General features: G+C 40.6%; 1 protein-coding gene across 13 annotated transcripts in view; it reads right to left on the bottom strand.

Annotated features, from left to right (window-relative positions):
• LOC138214248 (voltage-gated potassium channel KCNC1-like) overlaps nucleotides 1-23,310 on the bottom strand; it is a 124,447-nt gene extending 101,137 nt beyond the window's left edge. For 10 of the 13 annotated variants that reach the window (XM_069175663.1, XM_069175664.1, XM_069175670.1 and 7 more), the window contains exon 1: nucleotides 22,637-23,309. In XM_069175663.1, the coding sequence (XP_069031764.1) occupies nucleotides 22,637-23,179 (543 nt within the window). In that variant the 5' untranslated portion in view covers nucleotides 23,180-23,309. Of the gene's footprint in view, nucleotides 1-22,636 lie in introns of all 13 variants that reach the window. The other 3 variants (XM_069175665.1, XM_069175669.1, XM_069175662.1) reach the window with 1 other exon arrangement.
• Nucleotides 23,311-27,573: the final 4,263 nt, after the last annotated feature.

The raw sequence follows: 27,573 nt of genomic DNA, 5'->3' as shown, positions 1-27,573 counted from the left end.
CTCATGCCCCAAGTTTAAAATAAAATTATGGTGTAATTTTAACTCATCCATTAAAGGTTTTCATCACGTATTGAGTATTGTATCAACTTCAATTATAATAATCCAGACTTTTATAGAAAATAATTTTCTCCAAAAGATAAAAGACCAAAGAATGGTGGAGGTGAGGGGTGAATTTGACATTTCAAAATACGCATCTAGCCTCCAGTTTAAAATAATATATCTTTGCGTACGTGTGCTTGTAATGTTTTTTGGCTCTTTGCTCTTCAATTGTCTTATATTCTCATTCCATCCTTTCACTGTGAATAACATTTTAATGTAGTTGTATTGCCAGCCAGTGCCATTGTCCTTCTAAAAAGTACTCTCGACAAAAAAAAGTTTAGTTACTCTTTCATCAACTTTAAAACTGAGTAACTCCCAGAAGATTTTTACTAAAACTTGTTCGCCTTGTGCACAAACCCTGCTCGGTACCAGCCGATCAGTAAAGAGAAGACCTTTGCAGGATCCTGCTGTGACCTGACACGTGAACCTGAGAAAAGAACACTTGAAGTCCAGGATAGTCACAGCTAATGGTGGGCGATATGGCCATAAAATAATATTGTGATATATTTGGGTATTTTGCGATAACCATATTCCTGACGATATGGCAAAATACAGAACAATGTGATTATAAATTTTAATTACATACAATTTCAACAAAAGTTTTATAGATTTATGTCAGCGCGAACGTAACATTATACCTTCAAATATTAATTAAACACTAAACAAAAATCATCTCTCAGTTCTTCAGTTTGTAAAAAAGCATTGAGGGGGGAGTTGGAGGTGCAGCGCTGCAGGACGACCATGATCAGCTGCAGAGCTTTTAATCACCTGTTGGCTGATTCGGCCATGTTCAGGTTTTGATTTTGTGAAGTTTAGCGTCGACGTTGTCCATTAATAACGTAGTTTTGTGCTTTTGTTGAACTTTTATTTTGTAACGACTCGACTCGTTCACCTGAGCATCTGTAAAAAATTCATATTTTTGGTAACACTTTACAGTAAGGGTACACTTATATCATCAATTAATGCATGATGTAAGCATTATTTTTTCATTAATACTTCACGAATCATCAGGAATAACATGATTTCAAAGTCTTTTAGTCGTGATCTCATGTATGAACAACTCGTTAATGAAAGCATTAACTGAGGTGATTTTATCATCAATGATAGTGATTTATTAAGTATGATAATGATGAATTCTAAGCAAAGATTTTGGGCCACTGAACCAAACTCTGCAGCACACAGTCCATTATTAAATAAGCATTAGTAACTCATGAGTCTATCATGTTTGTGGCCCCTAAAGTGAAGTGCTGAACCATTTGATCTTTACTATTTATTGTGGGTAAAAGCCAATGGGGCTAGAAAAGTGACATTACAGTTAGGCACTGATAATAGGATTTTCCATTAAAAAGAAAAGTTTAAATTTAGATTTATTTTTTTTTCAACATGAATCTTTTCGATTTTTTTTTTTTTTTTTTTTTTTTTTTTTTTTTACACATTTGTCTTCTTTTAGTAATTTTCAATTCCAATCTTTAGTTTTTCACTTTCAACTTTCGATCACCGTTTTGGCATAGAGAGGCGGTTTAAGGGGAGGGGCAGGGAGCACAGGACTGCCACATAATTCGCATAAAATTTTGTAAACATATAAGACTCGTCACTCCTCCTCAACCTGCCTTGACTACCAAAACGCAAGTATGTCTGTGGCTTTTCTCTTGTTTTTTCACTAAAAACTGGGTTGGGTTAACATTTAACTTTTAATGGACGGTTTGCTGGTTAGAAAAAAAGTTTTAAAAAAGTGGAAACGTCTGCTAATGTCAGCTACTGTAACCTACCTAACTTGTCATTAAGGGTAGATCTCCCGCCTTCTGAGGTCTTTTGTTTTCTAGGAGTTTGAGGATGATAATAACTAGCTGACATATTAGCTGACGTTAGCACTTGTTGAACCACCATCCATTCAAAGACAATTTTAGCACAGATCGGTTTCTATGTCAAAAAAACGACGGCATAAAGACACAAACTTACTTGCAGTTTAGGAGCTGCAGGTGAACTGGAAGCCATGTGCGAGATACCTTGCCATTGCCATGACAGTCTTGTTCTCACGGTGTGATGCTCTTCATTAACATGTAAATTACTGTATATTGCCCCCCCCCCCCCCGCTACTTGCCCCTCCCTTCAGAGTTGCTGAAAATCCTGTGGATTTTTTCATAGACGAAACCTTGTTTACATTTCACAAACATATGTAATCCATTGTGAATATCGCATCCTTGAGCTGAGAAAAAAATTCCTGAGAGCTTAATATTGTGTTTTGAAATGAGATCTACCATTGCAGTGGCCGTTGAAACCAACCTGTTGGGCAGTAGATTGTTGGTATTGCTGTTGAAACCAGCCTGTTGGGCAGCAGATGTCAGGATTCCTGTCTTTTCTTCTGTTTTACCCCCAATCACCTCTCCCCCTGTGTGCCTGTATTTGGGTCATGTTACACCGCACCTCATAACAGAACGCACCGACCAAATATGGACCCAGCGACCACAGACTCTGGTCCGAAATACAGGACTTTATTTCAGTATTTTACCAGTCAGGCCCACTGGAACGAGCCTGTTCCCGTTGAACCCAGGACAGGGTTTGAGGGAACCCGCCTGGCCTTCTGGGATCCCCCCCAGGAGGAGGCGACGCCGGGGTCACCAGTCCTCTGGTCCTGCTACGCCCCTGGTCTCTGGACTTGTAGCCGTCAGCCGCCATGAGCGAGCCTATAGCCCCGTCAGTCGCCACGACAGACTCTCTGGCCACTACTGGCTCTCTCACCCCCGCAGCTCTGGCAAGCAATCCAGACGCTATTCGGGCCAGGGAGTTGGCCCACTGGGTCCTGCAGTGTGGCCTACTCGGCGGTAGCGGCGCTCCTCCGTTTCCTGTTGCTGGACAGGTCGGCGACGCCCTGCCTCCAGCTCCAGCCTCTGACTGGGTCGACTCACCGCCTCCCGTTCAGGTCTCCGGCGCGGTTGACACCCCGCCACCAGCTCCGGCGTCCAGCTCCGGCCTCCGGCGCGGTCGATGTCCTGCCTCCAGCTCTGGCCTCCGGCGCGGTCGACACTCCGGCCTCCAGCTGGATCGACACCACGCCTCCAGCTCGAGGTCTGGAGGGATTTCGCCGTCGCCACTGCCGGTCTCCGGCAATGCGTCCGGACAGGTCACCCGAGCCCGTCCTGCCCCGTGGGCGTCCTCCGTCCACCTAGGTTTCCCTACTCGTGTCTTGTGTTGTTGTGGTCCTCCACCCCTCCTCCAGGGTACTGTCAGGATTCCTGTCTTTTCCTCTGTTTTACTCCCGATCACCTCTCCTCCTGTGTGCCTGCATTTGGGTCCTGTTACACCGCACCTCATAACAGTAGATTGCTGGTATTGCCTTGTAACTTTCTTGAAAACAGCGGTGACGTAAGTGAAGACACGCTCAAGTATATTGCCACAAATTCGCATTTTATGTAACTGTATCATTTAATTGATGAGATGAAGAGGCCACTGCGTGATGTATCTCAGGCAGGTAGCATAACTTTATGAACCTGTGTACCAGCCCAGACCGCTAGTTATTCAATAAAAAATATGCATTTTCACTGAATTGTGAACTTCAGCAGCCAGCTGTACGGATAGGTATGATTGAAATATGCATTTTTATCAAATCCATTCTTATCCATACTCTTATCAGTTTGGTTCTTTATCAGTCCTGTTATTGGTTCTTCTTAGACCATATTTTTAAATATGACAAAATATTATTTTTACAGCAGCAACAAAAATGTTTACAACAGAAAAGTCACTATAAGCTCAATAATATCACACTCATATTCTTCCAAATACTGAGTAAAGTTCAGACAGATTGAAGAACAGACATCAGTCATCATTATCAGTCACAAAAGAGTTGATGGTCACTCTGTCTACACAGCAGAGGAAGGAAGGCAGGAAGAGCCACCATCAACACTGCCCAGTCTTTGTGCTCGAGCTTTGTGTTCCAAAATGAGGAAATGAATGAAGAATGTAGAATGGAGGGGAAGGAGGAGGGATGGGAAGGCCAAGCGGATGCTCTCATGGGTTATTGGCTACTTGAGAGGGAAGATGCAGATGGAAGTGTTGGTACATCTCTGTTTGTTGCACTCAAGGTTGTGCATCCATGTAGCACAAGAGCCTGTAGCCCCACTGCTTCCCCTAATCCCCCGAGGGAGGAATTGTTTGTTTTTGTAAAATCCTAAGATTACACCAAGCTTACATACAGGGGGGCTTGAAAGTTTGTACTCTGTACATTTCTGCAAAAGTATCACCAAAAACACAATTTGATTTTTACAGAAGTCCTAAAAGTAGAAAAAGAGAACCGAATTAAACAAATGAAACCAAAATAGTATACTTGGTCATTTATGAATTGATGAAATGATTAAATATTACATTTCTGTGTGTGAACCTTTGCTTTCAGTATTTGACCCCTGGTAAAGCAATAATAGCTAAACTAAACATTTCCGTTAAGTATTGATCAATCCTGCCAATATTCCTCCAAACAGAACAGCTTCAGCTCTGGAATGGGGGTCGCTTCCTCAAATGAACTGCTTCAGGTTCTTCCAAAGTATTTCTATTGGATTAAGGTGTTAAGGTGATGGTGTTTGTGTCAGTGCATTTATTTGTTTAGAAGTTAGTCTGGATTCCTATGTGAGCTCGTTGACTTGCTCTTGGATATATCTTTGTTGGTCAAAGACTTTTGGGGAGAGTAAGAGTGGTCTTGAAATTTCCTTCCTATCTCCAATCTGTAGGTGAAGTCCAAACTCCTTAATGTTGTAATGTTTTGGCTCGTCGGTCTATAAGTGTTGATCAAAAAGTTCAGAGACTGCTCCTGTTGTGCATGAACAGTGCACAACACAATAACATGCACAGAGCAGGAGGAAGCTATAACATTTGTCAATGAGTATTCAAAGTTTTGTTGCTTCGTCAAAGTCAGCACTCAAGTTATGTATGTTTTTGTGAGTGCTGGTCCGTGCCCGCAGCAATTTCTCCATGGACATGACCACAAGACACACATCACATTTAGTGTCAAACTTGGGAAATTCCTGACATGACTCCTGAAATGCTTCAGAAATCTGATGACAATGAAGTTATGAGCCTGGCAAGGTGTTTTGAGCGAAAGCTCCATTTCAAGAGGGGCAGAACATTCCGAACCGAAAAAGGTGCATCAGGTTAAAGGCGCAACTATGTTTTCTTTGACATTCGCAGGTTGTGAACCACGAAGTTGTCCGCCAGCATCAGACGGTCAATGCCGAGTTCAACTGTGATGTTTGTGGGCATATGAGGGAAAACATTGAGTGCAAACAACCTGAACTGTGGTGTAATGGCACTGGTTGTCCAACATGATAACGACTGGCTCTCATCGCATTGAAAATAGGTACGTTTCTCACACAATTGTTACTTCAAATGGTGCATTGAGAAAACGGCAGGGACACGGACTACCGCCCACAAAAACGTGCATCTCAGGAGCTGCTGTTGATCAAGTGATGGAATTTGTAACACTTACACAGGAGCGTTAAAGCTTCCTCCTGTTCTGTGCACGTCACAGCTCTGTGCTACTTTCAACAAGCTGATTAAATTACAGAAGGATCTCAAAAGTAAACTGAAATAACTGTTATTACACTTGTTTAGTACTTAAGCATGAGACAACGACTTCCTCAGAAGATGCTTTACCACCTGAAAGTGCTGACAAACAATTGTCAGTAAACCAAGCATTCCCACACTAAAATTGCATTTTGGGGTTGATTCAGCACTTCCTCACTTGCAACAGTGTCTACGTGGTGCCAGTGACCCACTAACCATTTCAATGCAGGAGAGCAACAAAGGGGAACAAACAGCACATGTAAAGCATTTCATTTTTCATAGGACAGCTCTGTTAGCTTAGGCCAACACTCCATATCAGCTCTCTCTGCAGTGGGCAGCTCAGTGGCGGAGCACATTTATAGGATTCATGCACTGGGACCACTCTAAACATTCAGCATTCACCCAGAATGACAGGTTAAGGCGATCAAACACCACCACAAACAATAAACCACAACCAGAGGGTAGGCCTATTTTAAATTTCATGTCAGAAAATTATAATCAGATGTAAATAAATTTGAATCATTTGTTCCTATAAGATCAACATTAAAGTATTCCAAGTTCTTTCAAGACACTTTCTCGGATCTACATCCTGGAGTTCCACCTGGAAAGTTGTTTATCAGCTGCAGCATGCTAGCAGGGTTAACAATTAAAGCTGTATAGGTACTGATTGATCTTTTTTTTTTTTTTATTAATTACTGGTGATTTTTATTCAATTGAATCATGCGTTCATTTACAATTTAGTTTTAGTCGGTATGCACAGGTTACTGCACAGGTATGGGTTCACTGACTGGCCACCTCATGGTGCTTACACTGAATGTCTATCTTTACCATCAGGCTATGTAACACAGGCCTTTAAGGTTGCAGTAATTAAATCTCTCCTTAAAAAGCCTTCTTGTAATCCAAGACCAATAGCCAACCTCCCCTTTAATTCTAAAACATTGTAAAAAAGCACAAATCAATTCAACAGAATTAGTTTGTTCAAAGATTTTCTGTCTGGTTTGGAGACAAGCTACAAATGTAATGCTAGTTGCTTCAGACAACTGACTTATATCAAAGGCGGCGCTGAGATCATGCAGGACTAGTACACTGATGCCATTTTTTAAAGAGACTGGAAAATGTCATTCGGATCAAATGAACTGCACCAGGCTGGTTTATTGTATATCTATTAGATAGATTTCAGTTTGTTCATGTTAATAATAACCCTCCCTCCTACACACAAGTTAGTTATAGAGTGCCATGAGGTTTCGTGCTATGTCCAATACTTTTCACATTTGACATGCTTCCGTTGGATGATTATGTAAGGAAACTGCATACGTTTTCATTATTATGCACATGACACAATCATATCAATCTATGAAACCAAATGAAACAAATCAGTTGATGAAATTTTAAGTATGTCTCCAAAAAAATAAAGGCGTGGATGGCCAATAAGTTTCTACTTCTAAATGCACTCAAAACTGAAGTTATTGGTTTTGGCCCAAAACCTCTTACAAATTATTTTTTTCAACCAAATAGTTACTCTCGGTGACATTGCATTGGCCTCCAGCACCACCAAGAATCAAGAAGTCATCTTTGATGAGGATGTTTTTAAATCACACATAAAGCAAGTCTCTGGGACTGCTGTCTTTAATCTGTGCAATACTGAAATAAGAAACATCCTGACTCAGCAATACTGCAGAAAATGTGATCCATGCATTTCTTACTTCAATGCTTGAATTGTAATTCCTTGTTGTCAGGATGTTCCAGCTGATCCAAAATGCTGCAGTGAGAGTACTGACAGGATTTAGTGAGAGAGCCCATATTTCTCCCATATTAGCTCCTCTTTGTTGGCTTTCCATAAAATTAAGAAGAGAATTAAAAATTCTTCTGCTCACTTACAAATGTCTCAATTGTCCGAGCTCTATCTTATCTCAAATATCTTATTCTAACAGAGCACTTCACTCTAAGAAGCCTGCTTATGGTTCCTAGAGTTTTCAAAAGCAGAATGGGAGGCAAAGCCTTCAGCTTTCAGGCACTTCTCCTGTGGAACCAACTCCCAGTTTGGGTTTGAGATGCAGACACCCTCACTGTGTTTAACATTAGGTTTACAACTGTCCTATTCGATAAAGCTTACAGTTAGGGGATGGTTCAAGTGACTATGAGCCATCCGTTAGTTGTGCTGCTTCAAGAAACATTTAACCTTATAGCACCACAGTGTCAAAAGGTGGCAGTAATGCATTACGGCTTTTGCTAACCTCCATATAACAAAAGGAGAGGAACCACCACTCTTCAGAAAAACAGGTGTGAGATTAAATACTCCTGTACCAAAAGGGGAAACATGCAAAGACGGCTATAGCAGTCCAAAAGTCCTGGAGCTCCTTCAAAGAAAACAAAAATGAGTTGCACTACAAACTCTACCAGGTAAAGCTACAATATCATAAGTCAACCAAAACTATGCACATTTTAAAGCAAGTCTTTTTAACCAATGTTTTGTGATTATAATTTTTATGGCAGCTTTTAAATACACACAATAGCACCGACTCCCTCTAGAAACCCAGAGAGTACTCTTGTCTTTACATGACAAATCACCTCCAGTAATTATGTGAATAATGAGCATGACTTTATCTACGTGTTTTTATGTTATTATACAACCACAAGAACTCGAAGGATTTCATTGTACATGGGGTCTGACTGACCCCAGAAAAAACTGTTTGCATTCTAAAGAGCCATAAGTACACAATCTGGTATGTGTTAACTCTCCTTTAGTGGATTGTCACAACAACGCAGAAAGTAGAGGTCCCTTTTTCTACCAAATTCAACATGACTGCCTCAGTGTTGTGGTTCCCTTGAGCCTAACATTTGTAATGATCAAATAAAACCAACTAAAAAGTAAACTCATATCGAGAGAACATTTAGGGTGAAATTCTGGGTGTTTATATATAGTTTGAAAACAGTGTCTGCCATATTTTGTGCAACAGCTGAAGTACTGAACTTGCAGCAAAGTAAAACAAAATGAAGGTGGAGAAAAGTTGATTTAGATTTCTTCTTTTTATGGAAGACAGCAAGAACTTAATCATAACTGATGATGAGCTGCTAATCGTACTTAGAAACCTACATGCAGATACAATGAAGGGAAGAGAGCAAAGAATAAGGAGTGCAATGCCCAAGGCCAGTGTTCACAAAAGTTATTTTAAAAGAATGCATTAGTGTAACATTTGTACAAAAAAAAAAAAAAAAAAAACAGACAGTAAAATAGTCGTGCAGTTACATATGCCTAAGCAAAGTAGGATATGGAGGTATGTAACACTATATACAACATATTGCAATATGCGTCAGTGGACCAGCAACTTGTCCAGGTTATACCCCGCCTTCGTCAAAAGTCAGATGGTATAGGCTCAAAATGTCACATTTTATAAAAATTACAATGCCAAGCTGTTTTAGGAAATTCCTTATACTTTTAAGTACATTAAAAAGTCGTCAGATGAAAGGGGTCAGAATTGCATAGTAAGAAATAAAAGAAAAAAACAGAATTATCCCTTAAGGAGAGGCAAACTTGGATAATGTTAATGTCACTAGGAGATAATAGAATACTTGAGAAATGGTTTCAGAAAACTTTCTTGTTGCAATATGAGCATGTCTTTGTTGTTTTCTTAAAGCTATATCTGTTCTTCACTTGAGGGCTGTTAGGGAATGGCTCCAAAAAACCTCTGGAAACCTCTTTTTTCTACAACTCATTCGAGTGTCATTTGCTGAAATCACGCCTTATGATTTGTGTTCAAGTGGTCCTTCTGAAAATAATTACATAATGCATTATATTTTAAACCTTAAAAAGAGATACTTTTGATTACTTTTGATACTGGCTTGATTAACTGGTTTCTGGTATAGGTGGGCAGCCATGCTGTCCTCGGGTTGTCCTTCATATCAAGTCAAATTCACCCCTTGCTCCTCCCCTGTTCATCTAAATATGGTCACTTCTGGCTCCAAAAATGGAGATGGTGACAGCTAGAGTGCTTCAAAATGGCAGTTCACAAACCAATGGGTGACATCACAGTGGTTTGCCACTTGGTGTAAACATAGGCACTCAAAAGGTGAGGAAGTAAGGGTGTTCAAATTCAGCCAATATGGTAAAAGGAGAACAGCTGCATTTCTCACCTCTCGCTCACACACACACACACACATACACACACACACACACACACACACACACACACACACACACACACACACACACACACACACACTGCAAAGCACGTCACAGCAGATAATTCTGCAGTAATCTGTTGCAAGTGTGAGTGTACTGTATGTATCAAGGCTCGGGGCTTACTGCACACAGTTTTCAACACTTCATTTCCAGTCTTAGCTAATGTACAGTAAATGTCTCTGCATTTAGCAAAGTGTGTCTGTGTTCATTGACTGTGTTATTGACGCTCCGCGAGGCAAAAGGACAGTGGAGATCACTCGGAGGTTAAACGCTTTATTTCGTGACATGTCATCAAATATAGTATGGTGTCCCTGTTTTCCTCTCTGCATCCTCTCCTGCATCCTCCTCTACATCTACCCCTCTCTCTCTGTCTCTCTCTCTTGCGGCACAGAGCGAAAGAAAGCTCTGTCGCAGCATTATCCTGAAAAGCACAGAGGGGGAAGGGGGACCCTGGTGGATATATTGCCTATGGCGCAACGAAAGCACCAGAGAGGGAGGGGGAGAGAGAGGAGAGCTAAAGGTTTAAAAAAAAAAAAAAAACAGGAGGAAAGACGCTGAAAAATGTCAGCAGATGAAAAGAAAAACGAGAGATTTTGAAAACAGTGGAAGTGTGAGTGTGGTTGAATATCATCATCTGGTTGTCAGTGATTTGCTGCAGAGGGACTGAGATCCTGTACACATTTCTGTCTAGCGTTGTGCTTCATACTGACGGTTGGAAGCAATGCACCTTATCCATAAATAAAACGGATTCAGTCATTATTTTCAGATGAATCAGTTAATAGATAGGACCAGTTTTACCCACTGACCACCGTATCTCACTTGTACTCTGAAAAGACAAAACAGCTTTTTGTGTAATAGACTTAGATGAAAAAAAGATGAAAATATGAGTACCACTTTCATGGCTGTGTGTTAAGCACATGACCAGTCAGAACATTTTTAGACCACCTTAACATTTAGACAGGTATACCGTCTTCATCATCAATCATACTCCAAAAGTGTTCATTTTAAATGTTGTTTTTTTTTTTTTAAATGGATGATATTTAACATTATTCAGCAATTCTTTCTGATCAGTGAGGATAAGTTTGCATATGTAAAACTACAACTTTAAATGGGTGAACCTGGATATCGAGGCAAAAGCTATTTATCCATTAGTAGTTTTTTTGATCCATTACCTTGTTTAACTATGACTTTAAGTTTATATTTTCTGTTTATAAATATTTGTTTTCTCTCACCCATACTTGCTATAATACGATATATAGTATAATTTACTAAATCCTATATATATCATTATTAGTTTGTTCTCTGGATCGGAACAGGACCGAGACAGACAACAGCAGACCGTCAGGACTGCAGGGAAAATCATCAGTGCCAACCTGCCCGGGACAAAGACGTGTACGTATCCACACTCAGGAAACCAATCCATCCCACCCTGGACACCCTCTGTTCCAATTTCTCCTCTCTGGGAGGCGCTACTGAGCACTGAGCGCCAAAACAACCAGACACAAGAATAGTTTGTACCCACAGGCCATCACTCTGTTGAACAATTAACACCAGACGTGGTGTCAACCCCTGTGCAATAACACTATGCCAATTGCACCATTGTTTCAGCTGCATATACAGTGCTGTAAAAAAGTGTTTGCCCCCTTCCTGATTTCTTATTTTTTTGCATGTTTGTCACACTTAAATGTTTCAGATCATCAAACAAATTTAAATATTAGTCAAAGTTAACACAAGTAAACACAAAATGCAGTTTTTAAATGAAGGTTTTTATTATTAAGGGAGAAAAACAATCCAAACCCACATGGCCCTGTGTGAAAAAGTGTTCACCCCTAAACCTAATAACTGGTTGGGCCACCCTCAGCAGCAACAACTGCAATCAAGCGTTTGCGATAACTTGCAATGAGTCTTTTCCAGCTGTGGAGGAATGTTGGCCCACTCATCTTTACAGAGTTGTTGTAATTCAGCCACATTGGAGGGTTTTCCAGCACCAACCTCCTTTTTAAGGTCATGCCACAGCATCTCAATAGGATTCAGGTCAGGACTTTGACGAGGCCACTCCAAAGTCTTCATTTTGTTTTTCTTCATCCATTCAGAGGTGGACTTGCTGGTGTGTTTTGGATCATTGTCCTGCTGCAGAACCCAAGTTGGCTTCAGCTTGAGGTCACGAACAGATGGCCGGACGTTCTCCTTCAGGATGTTTTGGTAGACGGTAGAATTCATGGTTCCATTTATCACAGCAAGTCTTCCAGGTCCTGAAGCAGTAAAACAGCCCCAGACCATCACACTACCACCACCATATTTTACTGTTGGTATGAGGTTCTTCTTCTGAAATGCGGTGTTACTTTTACACCAGATGTAACGGGACACACACCTTCCAAAAAGTTCAACTTTGGTCTCGTCAGTCCACAGAGTATTTTCCCAAAAGTCTCGGGGATCATCAAGATGTTTTCTGGCAAAAATGAGACGAGCCTTAATGTTCTTTTTGCTCAGCGGTGGTTTTGGTCTTGGAACTCTGCCATGCAGCCATTTCTGCCGAGTCTCTTTCTTCTGGTGGAGTCATGAACACCGACCTTAACTGAGGCAAGTGAGGCCTGCAGTTCTTTGGATGTTGTCGTGGGGTCTTTTGTGACCTCTTGGATGAGTCGTCTCTGCTCTCTCGGGGTAATTTTGGTCGGCCGGCCGCTCCTGGGAAGGTTCACCACTGTTCCATGTTTTCTCCATTTGTGGATAATGGTTCTCACTGTGGTTCTCTGGAGTCCCAAAGCTTTAGAAATGGCTTTAGAACATTTTCCAGGCTGATAGATCTCAATTACTTTCTTTCTCATTTGTTCCTGAATTTCTTTGGATCTCGGCATGATGTCTATCTTCTGAGGATCTTTTGGTCTCCTTCACTTTGTCAGGCAGGTCCTATTGACGTGATTTCTTGATTGAGAACAGGTGTGTCAGTAATCAGGCCTGGGTGTGGCTCGAGAAATTGAACTCAGGTGTGATAAACCACAGCTAAGTTATGTTTTAACATGAGGGGGCAAACACTTTTTCACACAGGGCCATGTGGGTTTGGATTGTTTTTCTCCCTTAATAATAAAAACCTTCATTTAAAAACTGTATTTTGTGTTTACTTGTGTTATCTTTGACTAATATTTAAATTTGTTTGATGATCTGAAACATTTAAGTGTGACAGACATGCAAAAAAAATTGGAAATCAGGAAGGGGCAAACACTTTTTCACACCACTGTATGTTGTATGTGTAAACATACCTGGCCAATAAAGCTGATTCTGAATCTGATTTATCACTTACCTTGACCAAACTACTTCAAGCAAATTACTTTGAGCTAACTATTTAAATCCTTTCATCAGTTAAGCTTTTTCACATGTTTATACATTTATTTTAGTCATTTAGCCAGCTGGTACTGCATACTTTTCATTTCTATTTCATCAATTCATGAATTAACTTTTTTTTTCTCCATTTTTTACTTATTTAAAAATAAAATACATATATTTCAACTATTTATATAATTACTTTAGCTAAGTATCTCAACCCTTTAATCACTAACCTTTAGTTAAGTATTTCAGCTATTAATTAAAAACATCTTAATCAACAATTTATCACTTACATTAATCTAACTATGTCAAGTACTTATGAACTGACTTCCAGCTGGCTACTTTCACCGTTTTATCACTTTAAGCAACTTCACTTTTTACAACTCAATTTCTCACGAAGCTATGTGAAATTACTTTTATTTCAGCAATGTATTACAAACTTTCCACCTGTTTAAAAATTACTTTTAGCCAGGGTTTGAAATGTGGCAAATATCTTGGGGGGGGGGGGGGGTCCCCTGATGTAGGGTCAGACTATGTGGTGGCCAATAGCAAAGGTGTCAAACGTTTTGTATTTGTTAAACAATTAAAACAACAGGTGTTGCAAACAGGTTACCAAAATTTTTCTATAAATATTGATGGCTTGATAAATAGTGTCACAGCTGCATTTCTTATGCAATAGCATAAAATTCTTATTGAACCAGATAATGTATCTGTGGCCACTGACTAGTGTAAACACACACATAATGCTGCACTGTTTCAATAAAAATGCAAATGCACAAAATGAGTCTACTATCTCAGTCGGGTCTGGGTCAGCCTTTTATACAAATTTTAAGATAGGGAATGCAGTGGCAGAAATTGCCATGGAGGAATAAAGTTTTACAACTCATACGTGGCTCCCACAGGAAAACAAAAAATTAAAAATATGAAAACAAACACAAAAATTATATAATGGACGATTAATAAAAAAAATACATGTTTAGTAGTTTTTACTTGCGTCTATAGCATTGTCTCAACCATGGTCTATCCTCCAAATCTATTAGTTATTTAAAATCATCATGTCTTTACATTCTGTTGCCTAATATCAAATGACACAAGTATTTATAAATAGTTATACCTACTACCTATTGTTAGTACTTAGTAAATTTCTAGCAGCCTAATAGACTGTTCCAGCAACATTTAGAGACGAGCTTAAAGTTTGTGTTTTTCTTAACTTAAAAATGTAATAAAGTTATCTGGCTGATAGTTTCATACTTTAAAATGTTGTGTTTAAGCTAGAGCCGTATAAAGCAAAGCTAACTGACCTGAACAAAACAGAAATGGCTATGTGCTTGTTGGGAGTAAAGCTGTATCAGCAGAAGAGCTGCTGGTGCTGTAGTCAAGACAACTAGCAGGATCAGCAGCAGAGCTAATGTTAGCATTCTTGTCACGGTTACCACATGTAGGTTGGGCATGTTTAAAATTCATTTTAGCCTGTGCTTCAGACGTTTTATTGCACTTACAGTAATGTAAAGTCTAAAACCCTGTTTCCAAAAAATTGGGATCCTGTGTAAAATGTAAATTAAAACAGAATGCAATGATTTGCAAATCATGTAAACCAATATTTAATTGAAAATAGAACAAAGATCATATCAAATGTTGAAAGTAAAAAACTAATTTTGTTTTATCAAAACAATATGCTCTTTTTGAATTTGATGCCAGTAACACATTTCCAAAAAGTTGGGACAGGGGAAAAAGTTTTATAATGCTAAAAAAAGAAATACCTGATGTAACATCTCACAACTAATTGTGTTAATTGATAACAGACCAGCAACATGAATAAATTAAAGTCTTCTGAATGCTAAGTACATAATATGAAAGGATTTGGAGAAATCTCTGAACACAAGGGACAAGGCTGGAAACCAATATTGGATGGTGGTGATCTTCGGGCCCTCAGGCAGCACTGCATTAAAAACACACTATTCTGGAGTGGAAATCACTGCATGGGCTCAGGAACACTTGTGAAAACCATCGTCTGTGAACACAGCTCATTGCTGCGTCCACAAATGCTGTTAAAACTCTCCAAAGAAGAAGCCAGATAGAAACATGATCCAGAAACACCGCCGCCTTCTCTGATCATTGAAGATGGACTGAGGTGAAGTGGAAAACTGTCCTGAGGTCTGATGGATCACAATCTGAGATTCTGTTTGGAAATCATGGACGCTGCATCCTCCAGGTTAAAGAGGAGAGGGACCATCCAGCTTGTTATCAGCTCAGTTCTAAAGCCAGCATCTGTGATGGTACAGGGACGCATTAGTGCACATGGCATGGGTAGCTTGAACATCTGGAAGGAAGCATTAATGCTGAATGATATATTCAGGTTTTGGAGCAACATGTGCTGCCATCCAGACAACGTCTCTTTCAGGGAAGGTCTTGTTTATTTCAGCAGAACAACGTCCAACCACATTCTGCACGTATTCCAACAGCATGGCTCTCTAGTAGAAGAGTCCGCTGATAAACTGGCCTCCTGCAGTCCAGACCTGTCAATCATTGAAAACATCTGGAGCATCAGGACATGAAAAGTACAACAAAGGAGACCCTAAACTGTTGAGCAGCTGAAATCCTCTATCAGGCAAGAAAGGAATGTAAAAAGAATAAGTGATGCAACAAAGTGGTCAATATGACCCTGTCCCAACTTATTTGAAACGTGTTACTGGCATCAAATTCAAAATGAACTTATATTTTCCAAAAAACAATAAAGTTTCGAAGTTTAATTTAATATATTGTCTTTGTTTTATTTTCAAATTCATATCAGTTTGCAAGATTTGCAAATCATCCCCATCTGTTTTCATTTACATATTACACAACGTCCCAACTTTTTTGGAAAGAGGGTTGGGTTAGGGAGCCAGTAAATTCCTGGCTGTAAAAGCCAAATTCATAGATACACCAACCTTAGCAATTCTTGCTGGAGCTTCGGTGTTACACCACTTTGAATATGCTGCTACCTTTTGCTCTCAAGCTCTCAACAACAAAACAAATTAGAGACTGTGCAAAATAAGCTAATAAGAGCTGTTTTAAAGCTGACCCCTAGTACACATCTGAACTTCATTTTAAAAGAATTAAACCTTCTCCCCATAGATAAAAGGTTGTTGCAAATTAAGTTGGGTATGTCCCACATGATTGTCTACAAATCTCCACCTCCCTATTAATCCAGTTATAATAATGTACTGAAAAACTAGAGGAAGTCTAACAAATATTATTCCTATGTGATTTAAAACATGTTTTGGGAAAAATTATTTTCCCAAAACCAAGACTCAAACTAAACCAAGTTGAGAGGATCTTAGGAAATGGTTGTTAAATAACTTGTAGATGTACATATATCTTATGTCTGTTTGGTTTTGTCACTCTTGCTTGACACTTTCTTACATAATTGGCCATCTTGTCCTGGAACAGAGAGCTATAATAGAAATGAGCCATAACATTTTATTGTGTATTTTTATCCTCTGCAATTTTTTTTAAATTTTATATGAAGTCTTTCATTTCTGATCAGGCGTGTCGTGTACATTGTGTTTTCAATTTTGTAAAAAAAAAAAAAATAATCTATCTATCTAATGCTTCATCTACCTTATAGACCTTATCTGTCAATTAAGGCATAAGTTCTGGCACTTTACAAGTAGAAGGGAGGAGGGACTTCAGCAAAAGTCACAAATACCGTTATTTTTCTATTTCTTAAGTTAGTTAAATAAAAAGTAATTGAGGACAACACAACATACAGTAAAAGAAAAGCTCATTTTCACCTATCTCTGCTTCTGGGTTTATATTTAGTTATTCCTTAAAAAAAAAAAAAAAAAAAAAAAAAATCTTCTTTTGCCAGCGGTTCACCAAACCTTTCTATACAACTGTGTGTATCTAGCTTCATTGAAATTTACTGTGATCTTACATTAAACCACTGGTCAGTCTGAAAAATGTACCAAAGGTTTGTGTATTTTTTTGCCTGCTAGTTTGGTGGCTCTTAGAGGCTGTGGGCTGCAGGGACTCAATTATTACACTCAGGATGTCACAGTATAATACTGATAAACCTATCTAACTCACATGTGCAACCACGCATCTGAGATTAGGTCAAAATGACACAACAGTGCCACAGTGGACTTTGTGTGTGGTGATACAGTAGGTGTGTTTGAGTGTAGATGTGTGTTTGCCGTTTTGTTAGTATTTGTTTCTCTTCTTGAGGGACTGAGAATTGCCATCACACCCTGCTGCATGAAAAGGAAGGAGGGAGTCAGAAAGAAAGGAAGGAAGGAGGAGTGTGTGTGGGAAGGTTTTGCTTACAAAGGAACACCATTCAGCTGAGACATCTGCCTGAATGAGGCGAGCTGAGACATACGACCAGATCAATACACAGATACGGGCATCCCAGCCCGTCTAGCTCAGCAGGAAAGAATAAGGGAAAAAAAGGGACAGCAGCAACAAAAATGAGGGGTTGCAGAAAGTGACCCCCATCCTGCTCTCCTTCATTTTCTGCTGCCTCTTACTCTGAATTCACCCCCACCCAACCAAAAACACCTCCCATCCTTTCACTCCCTCCCCTCTCTGTGTCTCTCCCTCCTTCTCTGCAGCAGACTAGAGCGCAGTCAGCTACTACAAGGACTGCAGTGTTACGCTATAGCACAAGCAGAGAGCTGGGGGGTGGGGGGGAGGCAGGGAGAGCACATGGGGTGGGGATACTGAATAGCGATAATAAGCAATCCAGCACTCAGCTCTGAAATCGTGGTAATAAAGTAGCATGAGCTGTCAGTGGTGATGATGGGGGAGGAGGGGAACGGGGGGAAGACTGAACCGACTGTGGAAGAGAAGAGAAGAGAAGAGAAGAGAAGAGAAGAGAAGAGAAGAGAAGAGAAGAGAAGAGAAGAGAAGAGAAGAGAAGAGAAGAGAAGAGAAGAGAAGAGAAGAGAAGAGAAGAGAAATAAATGGAAGACCCAGATACCTTTGCAAGGATGCTTTGTTACGTATTGATGGAGAGATGCGTGAATTAAATGACTGAGCCTGTTCTCTGACACCGAATATTTCCAGACAAGACGTGTGCAACTTTGCCCTCAAAGTTCGCCAACCGAGCTAATCAGCTAAAAGCATGCCAGCGTGACCTCCACCTACCTGAGCGCTGCTGCTGACCGTCCACCCTCCACCCCTTCCAACCAAATCTTTATTTTACCGCATTGGCACCAAAACTATTGACTGCAACACTTTCAAAGTCACCTCAGCTGTCATACATTGATGCTGCCCATCCCCCCTTCCCCCCAACCCCATGACATCCATTTGTCTTTTTTTACTGTCGCTCATTTACCTGCCATTTACCTTTCCTTTGATGCATAAGAAAGCTGCATTATCCATGAGTTAGCCATCATCTAAAACATCGTACACCTTTTAATTCTCATATTCATTTATGTACAAAAACCAGAGCTTGTCAACCTTTTTTGAGCATGCAACCCCTCAGAAACCTACTAAAAACTCTTGGTATCAACTGCAGCACATTTGTGACTCCTGTACCCTCGAGCACATTAACATGCATCTTGGTGATCTGATCACAAACCGTCAACTGAAGGTACAGGTATGAACTCACCCAGGATGCATTGAAGACACATTGAGATCTAATCTGGTCAACTGGTTTGAGATGCATATGACCACATTCTTTGAACACTGTGTACGTATCTGTTTCTCAGTTGTCCATCTAAGGGCTTGCCTGCCGATCATTAAATAGTCAACAACATAGACAATAGATTCTGCAAGACCTGGAATACATTCCTTCAGTGCAAAGAGGTTTAATATTCTCATTTCCACAATATCTACACATGGCCACTACAGTATATTTAAGGTTGTAGAGATATCTTGGTTATTTTATAAAAAAAAAAAACTTGGTCCCAAGATGTAAACTGGGTTCCACTGTATGGAAGTTATACATGTTACACACTCATCCACAGCCTGACTTTCTGCTTCACAACATAAATGACACAACAGAACATAAATTACTTTCTCATGGCTATGCAAACAGAGTTCACATCATTTCCTCATTTTACTGTTTGCCTGTGAAGGGTCCTCGTAGTAAGCACAATATGGGAACTACTTTAAGTCATCAGGGACAAAAGATGAAGAGGGCCCACAGAAAACCTTTATGTAAATGGCATTAAGTCTGTAAGGAATCCACCCAACCTGTCTGTGGGATATTGGATGGGTCTGTTCATGTGCGTTCTTGCCCACGGAGGACCTGGTCTGAGCTGGCACAAGTTCAACTCAAAATTGACACCAAAATTGCACCGCACCGGCGCATCTTCAACGACACATGCTCTGTGGTGCTGTTCCACCCTTCTCAGCCGGCTGGGCTTATCTTGGTCTACAAAAAATTGCAAATCCGCGCAAGTGTGCAAAAAAGCTCTTTGCACTGCACCAAAATGCCACTGCACCAAAATGCCACTGCACCAATGACTTGTGCTGCACCCGGTGCAAAATTGGAGCCATGAAAAGTGTCAATCCTGGTTTAGTTGCAAATGCTGAATTCTACAATGGCATATGCTCGTATATGGTGTGGATCATGTATTGATTATGTCATCAACACAAACCGCTTTCCACTAAGAGAGACACACCACTGTCAAGCATCACCTGCCTTTGGAAAGGGTTTTGTGTTGATATAGCAGATACATACCATCCAAGCATGGTGGCATTTACAACTGAGGAATCATTGCATGCCACTGAACCAGGAGTGGCATGCCATTGGCCAGTTTTCCATGTCGGCGTCATTCGTAATTACCGTCTACCTTAAATATTCGTCTGAAATGTGCCAATATTTCAGACTGCACCTCTGTACATTTACTGATTATCAGATGAATAGAGTTAGATATGTTTCTATAATTAAAGTTTATGTATGTACAGTACAACTACGGCTTTGCTTGTACATTCACGTGCATTTTCTGGTATCTGCATACATCTTTTTATATGTGCTTGTGTGTTTGTGTTTGTGTCATTATTCTAAGTCACTACGTCAATATGTTGTCTCTGTGCACAAAGCAAAGTCCACAAAAAATACACCTCAACCCACAATAATCCAGGTCAGCAATGACCTCTGGCTCTACAAATGCCCATGGATTTTTAGAGAAAATTAAGCAGAGGGAAGCATTGAGTGAGAGGTGGAGGACTGACAACACAAGGAGAGGACATAGACGAAAATGAGGAGGAAAAACATGTATTTGTTTATTGGATATGAGAGAAACAATGTGGAGGGAAAATATTAAAAAAAAACATAAAGAGAGAAAACGAGAACTGGAGAAAGGTGGTGAAGGAGTTGAATCACTAGGTAGAAATATATTGTAAGTAGGAAATTTAATTCTTAAGAACCATTGAAATTCTTAATTTTCTTCCTTTTGAGTGCCAAGAACTGACTATATAGTGTCTTTGAGCAACAGCGATTAATACCATCAAAACACAATCATGAATTCAAACTTAACCATCTTCTTGCTGCACAAAAGAAGTGGAGAAGCTAATTTCTCCTGCATTATATCCCCATCCAACCGCCCCAGCTCCTCACCTTAACTTGCCACTAGATGTTTTTACTGGCAGGACTTCTACTGATGCGCTTTGTATTTTAAAGGAGAGATGTTTCCTATGATGCAGTGCCTGCAGTAGCCATTTGCTGCTAGCATTGTCATACCAAAGCCTGGTGTACCCAGACCCAAATATACTGTGTGGATACATGGGTCTGGGTAGCTCCACAGGGAATAGTCGTTGCATCCTCCTGGGCGTAGACCTCGGGTTAATTTTGAAACTATTGGAGCACCCTTTAACCAATCAGCATGCACCAAAACCAGCTGACACTCTGCCACTGCTTCAACTACCTAGGGCCCATGTCCACCAAAGCATTCATCCCTGAGCGCAGCGTGTTTTCTAAATTGGTTTTAATGGGAGCGCTGCGTTTTTTCAAACATCAGCAGCATGTTGAGCCTCTGAGCGCTTATTCTGCGCTGAACACTGAACTCGGTTTTTTTTTCAGTCGCTAAGAATTGTAAATGTTCGACTTTCTGTAAAACGCTGCAATCATGTGTCACTTTTTACCCAGCCATCCAATCACAGTGAAGGAGGGGCGGGATAAATTCCACAAACGCATAGGAAAAAAAAAACTATACCGGTCACTGATTGGTCCGCCCTTCAGAGTGGCTCAGCAACCTTAATACATGCTGAAGCTGTGAGCAATATTCCGGCAGTAACAGGCTAGTCATGACAGCAACGAACAAAACTCATGTTGTCTCATTTGTGCTTGGAATTCATAAACAGGATCAGGATTAGTTGAGTCTGGCTTTTTATTCAGTTCAAGAAAAGTCTGCCTGTATATATGTATATATACATATATACATATGTATATATGTATATATACATATATATATATATATATATATATATATATACATATAATGTTTTAACAGTGTATGAAGGCATTGTGTATTATTGCAATATGTTTTGTGAAGTAAATATTAGCGGCTCAATTTTTTTTATTTTTTTTTATTGGATTGTCACTCAATGAATCTATGAAGAAAAAAAAATGAGGGTCCTGAGGCTAGTTTAAGAACCGCTGCTCTGGTCGAATATGGAAGCATGAACGTTAACCAGTAAAAAACGGACTCTGATGGACACTGGAGAAAGAGCAGTGTTTCCTCCATTATCATCACACACACACACACACACACACACACACACACACACACACACACACACACACACACACACACACACACACACACACACGCAGTTTCAAAACCACACATACATTTTCCATCACCTGCCTGCACATTCAACCCATATACGCTTGGGATGAAGTGTGAGGACGCTGTTGGTTACAGGATAAAGACATCAGATTAATAGATTAATAGAACCTTTGGATTTCCACTTTCACTGATTTTGTGTACAAGTTTATTTTAAGACAGTAAAACTTTAAACCCAAAATATGGACTGATAGTGCAGAAAATTGGAACCCGCATTGAGGTAAGACCTTGGCGCACAATGACGCAGAGCGAGTGGCCGAAAGTGGAGGAAACTGAGTGCATATCAGTATATGCACTTACAAATGGGTACCAGCAGTGGCCAAATCCTCAACATATCAGTGGGAAAGATGAAAGGGAAAGAACAGTGGCGTGATAAAATAACGCCTGTGAACGAGGAAAAATTAAAAAAATTAAAAAAAATTTTTTTTAAAAACGCATACACATCTATCTATCTATCTATCTATCTATCTATCTATCTATCTATCTATCTATCTATCTAACTTTTAAAAATATCCAACAATAAAGTCAACACCCGTCCATTGCGCCAACAATTAGTAAATTTGAATAATTTTAAGCTTAATGTGCATCGGCGAAAACTGCAAAATGTTGTTATAGCGCACGTGCAAGAGAAAGAAACACGAAAGGAAAGAAACAAACAAAAACAGGCTGTAGATTCTATAATAGACGAAACACTTGTCCGGCCACTCACCCGGGCGTATTTGGATGAGTAGGGGTCCTCGAACAGTGCCCACATGAATGGCTGCGACACCTGCCACCACGTCTTCCTGCGGCCGTCCTCCTGCATGCACAACCGTTTCAGGTCGCCGTCCGCCCCGCCGGTGAGTGCCGGGTCATCCTCGGGTGCGTCCGGCTCAGGAGTTTCAAAGCTGTCCAAGGCTTCTTCGGCGTCGCGATGCTGCCGATAGTTCATCCAGCAGCACGCCTCCACGTCCGTCTCATCGATGCCCCAGAAGGCGAGCTCCTCCTCGAAGAGCGGCCCGCACACATCATTGGGGCAGTGGAGCTTACCCGTTCGGTAGTAATTTAGGATGAAGGCGAAGGTGGCCGGGTGGCGGTCAAAGAAGAACTCGTCGGACTTGGGGTCGTAGTCAAAGTTGCTGAATGCGTCGGGCTCGGTCAGCCAAGACAAGCGCGTTCCCGGCAGCGTCTTCAGGGTGCTCCGGTAGGTCTCGTGTCGGATCCCGCCGCAGTTGATCACGATCTTTTCGCTATCTGACGCCGAGCAAGTCATGGCTGCGCTGGAACATGCTTCGGTCGGTGCGCCCGACTGCTGCTGCGGATACTGCTCTTCCCCATTCACGGCCGGTCCCCGCTCCGTAAGCTGCTGTTATACCGTCCCGGCAGGGAGTCACAGGGCCAACTGACATGAGGATGGAGGAGAGGAAGGAGGAGTCTGTCTGTGAGTGTGTGAGAGAGGGGGGTGTCCGCAGAGTGTGTGTATAACAGACTGAGAATGTGTGGGATGCGGATTTTTATGAATCAATAGGTTTTGCCCACTGAATGACTGGCTGATTGACTGGCTGATTGAACTGATATTATTGCATCGTTTGATGATATTTAGGTCTAAAAATGGTCATTTCTGTTGAAAAACACTCTTGTTTTTTCCCTCTCTGCATCCCTGGATAGAACTGCAAAGCAATGAGATGCAGCTATTGCGCAGAGAAGCAGAGAGAGAGATAGAGAGAATGTTCTGTTCAATTTTATTTTCACTGAAAATGCTCAAATACAGATATAACAGCAAACTACATGGCCAAAGGTATGGACTTAATCATGCTCATAATGTGCTGCTCCAACAGCCTCGACTCCTCTGGCTCAGACTTTTCACCAGAGGCTGAACCTGGTTTAAGGGACTCGTTTCCAATCTGATGTTTCTATACTTTGAGCAGGCCATATCTGTTATTAAAACGTCCAGGCCATTTTTGGAAGGTTGCCAAATGTGGTACTTTAAGTGAAGAGACTGCTTAACACTACTGGAACTGAAATGGATGTTGCAATGTTGTTTCTCATTTCTGTTTCACCAAATTTGCTGAAGCTGCACTTGCAAGAATGTCTGTAACAGGTTATCTTACTGCTTCCTACATAATATTATAATAAAACTGTTGTTTCCTCTCATTGCATTTACTAAATGATCATTACAGGTAGCAAATTTCTGCATTTGCTCTGGGTCGGAAAATAAACATGAAATGATTAAAATGACTTTTAACTATTTTAAAAGTTGCAGCGAGCTCACTCCGATACACGCCATCCATTCACTTTAAGCAGCTCCTCCTGCAACAGAGATGCTGATAAAACACAATGATCTTTTAATGACATACGGAAAATATAAATTGTGGAGTGTGATGCTCAAGGAAATTTACTGATCATCCATGGGGGGGTTATTTTAGATCTGATGGGCTGTAATTTGATCAGCAGTTCTATTTGTGACCACTATGCCGAAGTTACTTTTGAGTCGAGAGCCCCAATTTCTCTATGACGATCAATCTTAGAACTTTAGAGTTTTCTCATAAAATTTTCAATGACTAAGTCTCTGAAATGTTTTATATGTCTTTTTCAAAGCAGTAGTCACAGCAAGTGCAGTTCGCGCTTGTTCGGCTGTCTGGTGCAGAAGATGATGCAGAGTGCTCTTTAACTGGATGGATGAGTCAACCAAACTCCCAATTTAAACAGTGGCAACAATATATATTTCCTCTCAGATAAATAATGTCTTCCTGCTGATGGTGGTGTCAAATCAGACATCATGTCTTGTTTTTGGAGGGCTTGGTCAAACAACATAGTTTGGCTTTAATTTTGGGGGGACCTGTTGAGGATATTGCTCTGTCATCATTTCTATATTAATGAGTATGTGTGCTCGGGGTCAAGCGGTACAAACCATCTTCAATTTCAAGACAGTCTGCATACTTGTTTTTCGGGATAAACCAGCATTGAAAAGCTGCCTCAGAGAGACAGGTTGGTGTGAATGGGAAGATGTTTTTTCAATGCTATATTACACAGTCCTTGTTCTTCATCAGCAGTGTTCAAATTTACAGCCAGTGTTTTCTCCAATACAGTTGTCTAATTTTCAGCAAAATGTCCATCAAACTTCTCTCCAGGTTCTCCAGCTTCCTCCCACCATCCAAAGACATGTGTCTCAGGTTAACTGGTGGCTCTACAAATGTCCCTGAGGTGTGAATGAGAGCATGAATGGTCTTTGTTTCCGTCTGTCTCTATGTGTTGTCCCTGTGATGGACTGGTGATCTGTCCAGGTGAACCCTGCCCTCACCCAATGTGAGCTGGGATAGCCCCCACCCACCCCACCCCCACCCCCCATGAGCCTGTTCAGGATAAAGCGGGTATAGATAATGGATGGATGGATGTCCATCAAACATCATTTACATTCCCTGTGAAGAGCCCTAACAACAACTACACTTGTGAAATCATCCAATTGTTAAAAAGCAGTGTTTGTCCTCTGGAGGTCCAGTGGACTTCTCTGTGGTACAGCAGCTGATTGTGTTCCTGGATCCCAACTGTCCAGTATCTGGGGATTTCATGTTCTTACTATAGCTTATATAATATATTGTGAAATTTCATAACATATTCACTTACAAAACACCGTTCCCACAAACCAATGTGACCTCCGACAAAGAGCGTCAGTGGTCCTGATAAAAGATGCTGTTAGCAGGGTAAAGAACCTGTTCTTTTTTTCCACGATCATTTCTAACAGTGTCTTCCTGCATTGCTTTTAAGCTTATGTTGGTTGTAAGATAGATTTTCTTATCAAGTAAGCCTTAAAATGCTTTTAGGACATGCAGAGGCAGGACTCCATACATTTTACTTGACATATTTCCATCAAAGCTGGTCATTCTGTCAAATTGTTAAATTATCAATTTAGTTATGCGTTATTATAGGTGATAAAACCATAAATGTAGTTGAGTAAACATAAGCGTGAAGGTAAAAGATCCAGTACAGTGTGATTAGATTGGGTTTGGTGTTCTGCATGAAAATGAGTCTCCTCTACTGGAGCTCTCATCTGTCCTCTCTCTCTCTGCTGCATCACAGCCTTTCTCCACACTGTCTTTCAATCTACTTAAACACTTGGCTAAATTAGAGCAGAGCGGGAGGGATATGATAGAGTGTTTCATGCCCATAGTTCTCTCTCGCTCTCTCTCTCTCTCTCTCACCCTCCCTCCCCTCCAATAAGAAAAGGAGGGGGAGGGGCAAAACCAGAAGGAGTATTTGCTGAGCTCCACAAAAAAGGGAAAATGACTGCAGACCATCAGATCATTAGTGCTTTTGCATTTTTACTCTCTTTCTTTCCTTCTGATTCACTCCATTTCTGTCTCCACCCCTCTTTATCATCTTCACTGTCCCCCCCCCCCCCCCCCCCCCCCGCTCCCTAGTGCAGAGCTAATGTGCTGTGTTGTTCTGTTGAGGACAGTCTGCAGCACTGTGCTTTGCTGTGCAGACTCGACTCAGACGTCACTGGAACACACACACACACACACACACACACACACACACACACACACACACACACACACACACACACATCTACAGTGCATAGGCCTCAGTCAGCAAAATGCCATGAACCACCCACATACACCCAAACCTTGGCATGGTCTGGGTGAGAGCTCTCCTTGGACTGAAGGCCTCCAAAGCCTAACCTGTTTTAAGGCTTTTATCAGTGCAGGATGTAGAAAGAAAACAATTCCTACGCCGTGTCTACGCAGGAGGCGTACAGCTCATTGTTTAGCTGCGGGTCATCTGCATTTTGGAAGTGCTCAAAGCCCAGAATGCATTTGGTCACTTTAACAGGTGTAACAACTCTGTAAAGATGAATATTGTTTCCAGCAGATTTTACAAAAAGCTAAAACTGTAGTGCTGAGGGGAAATTAAGAGTTGGTCATAATTCTCTGTGGATTTGTCCATTGAAAAAGACACATTACAAATGTTAATTTAATTCAATATTGTCCCTGTCCACCCTGGAGGTCCTCATAACAGGAGCCTGTATTTCGTATAAAGTTGCTTTGGATGAAGATTCAAAGAAGAGGCCGTCTAGTAGTTCAATGATTCAAATGGATGTACAATTTGTTTTGCTTTATTTTATTGCATTACATTGGGGAGATTGCAGATGAGAATTTATCAAACAGGTTCAATAACATTAGCGCTAAAGTTTGACATTATGGTGAGCGTATTGTGTCACTTCCTGTTCAAAAAACCTGCTGACTCCTGCTATTTTTACAAACATGTGATAGGTTGTCTTTATACTATTTTCATTTAAATATGGGTGTACATGATTTGCAAACATCGCATTCTGTTTTTATTTTACATTTTACATAGTGTCCCAAGTTTTTTGTAAATGGGGTTGTAATTCCCTGTTGTCCAAGTTACTCACTAAAAAGCCTGCAGTTGATCCAAAATGCTACAGTGAGAGAATTGACAGGATTTAGCAAGAAAGATCATATTCTCCTATTTTAGCTTCTTTTCATTGTATTTCTGTAAAAATCAAGAATAGAATTAAAAATTCTTCTGCTGACTAACAAAGTTCTTCATAGCCAAGGCCCATCTGATCTAAAGGAGCTTATAGAAGCATGTCATCCTTATGGCATGGTTTGCTCTCAGAATGCTGTTTTTGATTTCTAGCATTTC

The sequence above is a fragment of the Embiotoca jacksoni genome, unplaced genomic scaffold (genome assembly GCF_022577435.1).
Source record: "Embiotoca jacksoni isolate LCO1_2020_lvr unplaced genomic scaffold, fEmbJac1.0.p SCAF_69, whole genome shotgun sequence".
Classification (NCBI taxonomy): Eukaryota; Metazoa; Chordata; class Actinopteri; family Embiotocidae; genus Embiotoca; species Embiotoca jacksoni.
The sequence above is the reverse complement of the archived record's forward strand: the minus strand, read 5'-3'. Positions and strand labels throughout refer to the sequence as shown.